This window comes from Aegilops tauschii, chromosome 1, assembly GCF_002575655.3.
Source record: "Aegilops tauschii subsp. strangulata cultivar AL8/78 chromosome 1, Aet v6.0, whole genome shotgun sequence".
Classification (NCBI taxonomy): Eukaryota; Viridiplantae; Streptophyta; class Magnoliopsida; order Poales; family Poaceae; genus Aegilops; species Aegilops tauschii.
In genome coordinates, this window is record NC_053035.3 from 77,654,761 (window position 1) to 77,663,144 (window position 8,384).

The 8,384-nt window shown below is 41.7% G+C and overlaps 1 protein-coding gene across 2 annotated transcripts; it reads left to right on the forward strand.

The window, feature by feature from the left end:
• The first annotated feature begins 2,844 nt into the window (after positions 1–2,844).
• LOC109733068 (alanine aminotransferase 2) lies at positions 2,845–8,002 on the forward strand. Of its 2 annotated transcripts, XM_020292268.4 has the most exons (15): positions 2,845–3,243; positions 4,233–4,283; positions 4,566–4,616; positions 4,710–4,775; positions 4,843–4,904; positions 5,252–5,330; positions 5,420–5,524; positions 5,618–5,728; positions 5,827–5,964; positions 6,218–6,292; positions 6,393–6,513; positions 6,594–6,748; positions 6,834–6,908; positions 6,994–7,197; positions 7,666–8,002. In XM_020292268.4, the coding sequence occupies exons 1-15, from the start codon at positions 3,205–3,207 to the stop codon at positions 7,780–7,782; spliced, it is 1,449 nt and encodes a 482-aa protein (XP_020147857.1). In that variant the 5' UTR covers positions 2,845–3,204; the 3' UTR covers positions 7,783–8,002. The 2 variants fall into 2 exon arrangements, with proteins under 2 accessions (XP_020147857.1, XP_020147856.1); XM_020292267.4 differs by having other exon boundaries at positions 2,933–3,243; positions 4,710–4,904.
• The last annotated feature ends 382 nt before the right edge of the window (positions 8,003–8,384 follow it).

Here is an 8,384-nt window from a genome sequence, read left to right on the forward strand (position 1 = left end):
GAAAAGGGACTTCTTCCGCTTGCACCTTCATACGTGTGTTTGTCTCCCCGGCCATAGTAAGCACGCTGAGGAGAATGAGATCCGTACGGAAAGCTAAACGGCCGCTGCAACGACGGCACAATGTCACTGTTTCTGCTTCCCCTCCTCTTCCCTTGCAGCGAGTAACCTAACAACAAAGGAGGCCACCGGCAAGCCAGCTGCTGCCTGCGGACGAAGGATCGAAGATGGTAGGACAAGACAATGGAGCTCGTGGCCATCGGATCTAGGCTTTTGGTAGGGCATGTGGCGGTAAGAGAAGGCTGCCGCCACCACCGTCGCCTGTGCAAGGAATTGAGGTAGGGACGTAGGGTTCGCCCAAATCGGCGCCCGAGCTGCATCAGCCCACGCGTGCCTCGCTCGCTTCCATAGCCAAGCGCTGATCGCAACCGTCTATCATGATCGGACAGTGCGACGCATCCGTGAATGAGAGGGCCCCCAGGTTGCTGTCCGGAGCAGTAGCCCATTAACGTTGGGCCGACCAGGACGCCCGAGTTGGATTGGTAGAAAAGGCCGCGGGATGAGGTGGGATGACGGTATGATTAGGACCATTGAGTGAGCCGATCAAACGGTTTAGAGCGTCAAATCGCTGTGAGCAGCTGTAGCTAGCTCAGTTTTACCGTTTTGTAATGTGTGTCGAGGGGCTATCATCCATCTTCATTGATGACCAGTGACCATGGGCGTACAGATGTCCAAAATTTCAACGTTATTCATACCGTGAGGTCGAACCTGGGGTGGGCAACTTGTTTCCCAAGAATGGAACAAGGAACTGAAAGTGAGGTCGAAACTGGGGTGGGCAACTTGTTTCACAAGAAAGGAACAAGGAACTGAAAGCTTTGTCATTTTCAGCGCAGAAATATCCAAGAGCGTTGGGCTAACGTGTAGCTTCAGGCTTTGCCTCCCTCGCTCATATGGTGTGTGAAGGAATAGAATATTGCAGGAACCACGTGAGGATGGATCGGGCATCGGAGCTTGCCTCAGGCCAGGGAAGTTGCGTTATACTCCCTTAGTTTCATAATATGCGTGTAGTTTCTATTTAGAAAAATAAACATTGTAAATTTTCGGTCAAAATTTACAAAAAAACTGACAAAAACAATACTAAATAAATACAATATAAAAATCTGTATCATCATGTACCTAATGATGTCGATTTGATATTATATATTGAAACAATTTATTCTACATATTTGGTCAAATTTTATAAAGTTTGAATTTCTAGAAAATATATGTGCACTACATTATGAAATAAAGGGAGGAGTAGTAAGCAACATGTCACACGTATCTTTCATTTCATCTAGATGGGACAATATGGCATTTGAGATTTCAAGCCAATGTACCATTCGGCATGAAGGGCGAGGTATATAAAAAAAAGAAAAAAGAGGCTTCAAGACAATATTCGTGAGATCACCTAGTGATATTTTAGCAGTGGCTACGGTACAAAAGATGTTATTATACTATAGCACTATGATGGACGGGCAGCTTGGTAAGCTACCTACAAAAATTTGCAATCAAAAAGATATGTGGTTTATACAGACAAAAAAAGAAATAAAGCATATTCCAAATGCATGACTTCTTGTAAGTATACTCAAATGTTTTTTCACAAGTCATTTTAGTAAAGATTAATTCTTGCCTTGGATTATCTTGTTGCGATCCTATGAATCGGTTCAATTAAAACCTTGGATTCATACTAGAGCCACGATGGTTTAGTCTCAAGCTAAAAAAAGAAAAAAAAAACTTTTTTAGGACCCCAATAGCCGTCGAACGTTCGCTGTGAGGAGTGGCATTTGCGAACGTTTTTGCTAACAATTTCTTCAGCGACGCATGGCAGTTTCTTGGAAGAAGGAATCTTTTTTGAGGCAAAAATGGGTAGAAATTGCCAACGTTTGATCTCGCGTCGCAACTAAAACAGTTAAGAAAATGCGTTCGCTTGCCATCCCCTCCCAGGGAATGTTCGCCAGATAGCATTTCCGCCTTTTTTTTAATGTGAGCTGACATATTATAGCAAGTTATATAGGTGTCGATTTATTGGACATTTCGAAGTACACAAGTGCACTTATAAGCATAGGTGTAAGTGTAAGCCCATCCAAGCAACAATTTTTTTTTCTGAGACGCACACAACTAAATTCTAGGTGGACATAATCATGTTGATACCTCTACTTACTTAAAAAGGCGATGCTCTTTTTTCAGCCACGTGGGGTGCTTCACCCAACCTTTCATCCTTTAAACCGTCTTAATTATCCAAACTTTTATCGACTTACTAAATAAACTTATGCTTTCTTTGGTAAGCCAATAATCTCTACTATTTATACTTACTTAAAAAACAACATCGCTTCCTTTTTTTGCTAGGCTGAGTGCTTCGTCCAATCTTCCATCTTTTTTCTAGGCATCATTCCTTGAGAACATTCTTAATTGTCTCACATTTTATTGACTTACCAAATAAAGTTATGTTTTCTTTGGTAAGCCAATAAGTTATTATCAAAAATATATTCTAAAATGTACTGTATTTAGCTAGGTATGTTACAGATAGTATTTGGTAGACATTTGTTTACACCGCCACATCAATACAGGCAAGTAAATCACGGTGTAACATACTGTACTAGAATATTTATATTTTGATGTACCGTCAATTATCTACTCCCTCCGTTTCAAAATATAAAGTTGGGTCATCTACCCATGTGCCTGACCATACCAATTGCCTCTCCAACCTCTCACGGAGCCAAAAAGCAAAGACAAATAATAGGAAACACAGAAAGGCAAAGGGAAAGTTTGCACCTCACATATGGTATGACAGAAAGCGGCAGCGTGGACGCAATAGGGATTTGGCCGGACCTTCTTGGAGCAGCGGATCTTGACACTTTCTGAGAGCAAAAGGCCGAGCCGAGACGAAACCGCGGCTGAGGACGGCGGCGCCCGCGGGCCCACCCGCAATCCCGCGGCTTCCCCCCGCTTTCCATTCCTCCGTCCCTTCCTGTGGGTGAACACCTCTCACCTCCTCCGCCGCGCCCCCTGCTGCCTGTTTTGTTTCCATCCTCCGCCCGATCTCTCCTTCTTTATAAGCACATCGCCTTCCTTTCTCCCTTCCGAGTCGCCACAAAACCGAGGAAAGAGAGAGACGGACAGGATATACTCGCTGCTCTGCCGCCCCCTTCGCCTTTAGTTGATCTCGCCATGGCTGCCACCGTCGCCGTGGACAACCTGAACCCCAAGGTGAGCGGCGCTTCTCCTGTCTGTTTCTTGCTCTCTTTTCTTGGGCGGTCCCGGCGAGGCGGGGGCGGGTTGCTGATTTGATCTGTGAGTTGGGTGGTCGGGCGTCTACTTCATCGAATTCTTCTTAGTTTTTGTTTCTGATTCAGTCCTGCACTTGTGGTACTAGTTGATACACTTTAACACTTGGTTATTCCGCTTTAGTGTTCTGGATCTGATAGCCCGAAGTTGGAAAGCGAGGATTTTTTTCATGCAAACTTATATATCATCTAAAGATAGATGCTTTGATTTTTATTGAGAGTGAACTGATGAACTTTTGGTCTGCAAATTAGAGTTATTCAGCAGTTGATTACAAGTTATTAAAAGTGTAGTCTGTACTGTGGTGTAGTGTTTTTACCTTGATGCTGTCAGTTTCCGCAAAAAGAGTGGAACCTAGCCAGCAGGTAGATCTCAGTACTATTGAGCTGCTGGCATGCAGTTTTTTGTGTCACGGTGCCAGTCAGCATCCTTTTTTTGTTTGGCACTATAAAACAATGTCATCTTTGATGCTGAAGCACGAATACTGCTGTTTAAATGATAGCATAGATGCTGCTCAGATGCAAATCTGTCACTTGTGAAGATTTTCACATGTTGTAGTTTGGTCACAGAGGATATAAAACATGTGGATTTTTTAACATGTTGTAGTTGTTGACAGGGCATCTGGTGAACTGACCACTTGTCTCTCTGCTCATATTCTTTCACCTGGAGTTCTTATTACCGTTACATGGTCATATGACAGCATAGCATTCCGTCCACATCTCTGACATGATTATAAGTTCATTATATTTCCACTTTCAAGAATTTACTGGCATTCTGTGTTTTATTTATTTGAGTCACTGATTAATTTTTTTTCCGGGGGAGTCGCTGATTAATTTTGACCATCATTTGATCAACTATGTGCATTTTCTAAAAACTAGCCACTTCGTTAATTAATTATCTTATGACTGTTGCAGGTTTTAAAATGTGAGTATGCTGTGCGTGGAGAGATTGTCATCCATGCTCAGGTATTTCAACTGACCAACAAGTGTTATTTCAGTCATTTGAAATCTCCTGTATTCAGAGTTTAGCTAACTCTTTACTCATGTTTTTAGATAATCACCAAGTCTAATAAAAGTTTAGTAGGATGCACTTTTTATTCTGAATTTTGACAAGGATTTGTTTGGTATTAGTAACAGTTTGATACGCTTTAAAAACAGAGGGTGTTACCTGGCATTTCCTGAAAGACGACAGTTCATGTGCCATTAAGTATTTAGAAATTGATTAACCAGGTAATTTTGTTTTTGCAGCGCTTGCAGCAACAGCTGCAAACTCAACCAGGATCTCTACCTTTTGATGAGGTACTTAAGCATAGATTCTGAAGGTTAATGTTATAGATAGTTTTCTTGTTATGTTGTACAGTTTCTTAGCTCATTCAACTTTTCCCCTTGCAGATCCTCTATTGTAACATTGGGAACCCACAATCTCTTGGTCAGCAACCAGTTACATTCTTCAGGGAGGTATGTGAATTTTGTACCTGCAGAATTTAAAGTTTGTTCCGCTGGATTCTTACATGGTATATCGCAGGTTCTTGCACTTTGTGATCATCCAGACCTGTTGAAAAAGGAGGAAATCAAAACATTGTTCAGGTGAATATCGGCATCATTGTAGCTCATCAGCATGAAACAAATGCAAGGAAAACTTAGTATGGGAGGATATTTTGGTGGATACCCTTAACCAAGTGCTATCATGCTACTTTTTTGTGATTCAAATGAACTTGAATAATTGCAAAAACACAATTGTGGAGTAAAAGTATTCCATAGGGTGTGATGCACCAATCTGCAACATTTTAAGCCTATACTTTATAAGTGCTAAAAAAATCGATACTTGCTGTGTGTTGCCACTTCTGATTGATTACGAAAAATACCTAGAACTAATTCATTTGTCTTAGCGTGAACTTGTTGCATATGATACCTGATGCTTCATCTTGTTGCAGTGCTGATTCTATTTCTCGAGCAAAGCAGATTCTTGCCTTGATACCTGGAAGAGCAACAGGAGCATACAGTCATAGCCAGGTAATCATCTCATTGCACAATTTATTACTTGCTGCAAGGAGAAAAATATGGAATCTTGGATTGACTTTGTTGTTTTACCATTCTCCTAGGGTATAAAAGGACTTCGTGATGCAATTGCTTCTGGGATCGCTTCACGAGATGGATTCCCTGCTAATGCTGATGACATTTTTCTTACAGATGGAGCAAGCCCTGGGGTATGAAATTTACCTCTTCCTTCGATTGCTAGACAATGTATGAACAAACATAAAGTAGTTAACTCTTATATCATGTTACTCTTCCCTTGTTAGGTGCACCTGATGATGCAATTACTGATAAGGAATGAGAAAGATGGCATTCTTGTCCCGATTCCTCAGTACCCTTTGTACTCGGCTTCTATAGCTCTTCATGGCGGATCTCTTGTATGTACCCTCCCTGTTTGCCTGGCAAAAGAAGTTTAAGTTTAGTATAGTTATATTTCATGCGGCGCCAAATCCTGAATTGAGAGCATATCTTTCAGGTCCCATACTATCTCAATGAATCGACGGGCTGGGGTTTGGAAATCTCTGATGTTAAGAAGCAACTCGAAGATGCTCGCTCAAGAGGCATTGACGTTAGGGCTTTGGTGGTTATCAATCCAGGAAATCCTACTGGACAGGTTTATACTCATCTTTTTCCTTCTGGTCCAGAAAACCTTCTTGGTTTGCTGCAACTATGGTGTCCACGCCATATATTTACTTAATGAATGCATTTCTCGTATTCTTGAAGTGAGTATATTTCTCCATTCTTTTGTAGGATAGCTTAGGAAATAATTATTTTTTGCTTGGGCTGCAATATGTATAAAATATTCTGAACTAAGATAACTAAAAAGGAGAAAAGATCAATAATTGAGATGGTCCATTTATTTATAGGTACTTGCTGAGGAAAACCAATATGACATAGTGAAGTTCTGCAAAAATGAGGGTCTTGTTCTTCTGGCTGACGAGGTGAGGGATAATGGTTCTCAAAGCATCACAACACACTTTGAGCTGCTCAATTCTATTGCTTTCGTTGCGTGTAACATTCATGTCATTTATCTATTGGTAGGTATACCAAGAGAACATCTACGCTGACAACAAGAAATTCCACTCTTTCAAGAAGATAGTGAGATCCTTGGGATACGGCGAGGAGGATCTCCCTCTAGTATCATATCAATCTGTTTCTAAGGGTAAGTAGAAAGATCCACATGCTTATTCTTCTATTCACAGTGTTGCTGGTTTGCCAAAACTATTTTGTTGCTACCACCAGGATATTATGGTGAGTGTGGTAAAAGAGGTGGTTACATGGAGATTACTGGCTTCAGTGCTCCAGTAAGAGAGCAGATCTACAAAATAGCATCAGTGAACCTATGTTCCAATATCACCGGCCAGATCCTTGCTAGTCTTGTCATGAACCCACCAAAGGTCAGTGACATGACGCTCCTTAAATTTCTACACCTAAATGAGAATACAAAGTTCTTCAGATAAATACCATTAATGGCTTCTGCAGGCTAGTGATGAATCATATGCTTCATACAAGGCAGAGAAAGATGGAATCCTTGCATCGTTAGCTCGTCGTGCGAAGGTGCGCCATGGTTCTATATCTCATACCCCTAAATGCATTGTTGAAAACATGCTAAAATTTGTTACTGCTGCTTTCTTGATCACAGGCATTGGAGGTTGCATTCAGTAAACTTGAAGGAATTACTTGCAACAAGGCTGAAGGAGCAATGTACCTGTTCCCTCAAATCTGTCTGCCACAGAAGGCGATTGAGGCTGCTAAAGCTGCTAACAAAGCACCTGATGCATTCTATGCTCTTCGTCTCCTTGAGTCGACAGGAATCGTCGTTGTCCCTGGATCTGGATTTGGCCAGGTGAGCAGATTCAATCTTGATACAAAGATTATGCTATTTTTATGCCTGTAGTCGCTGATACTATTGGTTTGGACATATAAATCTTGCATTATTTTAACCACCAGGTAACAATCATATCGTTATCACCAAAAAAAACAATCATATACTCCCTCCGTTCCTAAATATTTGTCTTTCTAAGAATTTCAAATGGACTACCACATACGGATGTATATAGACATATTTTAGAGTGTAGATTCACTCATTTTGCTCCGTATGTAGTCACTTGTTGAAATATCGAGAAAGACAAATATTTAGGAGCGGAGGGAGTAGATATGAAACTAACATGCCCGAACTGAACTGAAACGTTTAGTCCATTAGTGAAAGCATTTATGGACTCTGGGTTTTGAACAATATACATTACATGTACTTTCCCTTCCAGTGTTTTTACCCTAAGCCATAACATTGCCATTGATACTCTGTACTCGACAGGTTCCTGGCACATGGCACTTCAGGTGCACGATCCTTCCGCAGGAGGAGAAGATCCCGGCAATCATCTCCCGCTTCACGGTGTTCCATGAGACGTTCATGGCAGAGTACCGTGACTAAACTGGTGTAACATGTGTGGGATTACATGCAAGCCTCATGGATTTTCCCTAGGCGTTTTTGCCCGCGTTGACAGCAGTATCCTGTAGATGAGACAAAATAAAGCAAATCCATGGCTTGTGTGTGTGATACTATATCAGATTCTGAAACAGATTACCAGTCTGATGCCTTTGATGGCAAATTGGCAACTGAGAATTTTTATTTCCACCTTTAGTTTGCTCGATATCTGTGGCGGAATACCTTCGCGTTCTTGGCAATTTTTGAAGTATGACGAGCAAGGCGAATCGCCAAACCTTGGGATGCATCTGTATGGGTGGGAGTATAGGTCTGGGAGTGTAGGTCTTCCAAGCGTTGCAAAACTATGACGTAGCGAGGACACTGAAGAAATGAATGAAGCGTGGTTTCTCGGTTGCAAAACTATGCGATTGGACTTTGGCGCCCGCAGCATGAGCTAGGCAAGGACTTTGACCTTGTTTGGAGCCCGAGGCGTCAGATGTAATGTGCGCTCACGTCCTTGATGTCTTCTTGCATGAGGAATAGGTAGGCATGCTTGGTGGAGAAGGGTAAGTACAGAAGCGACTGCAACTTTGTAGACTCGAAATTTG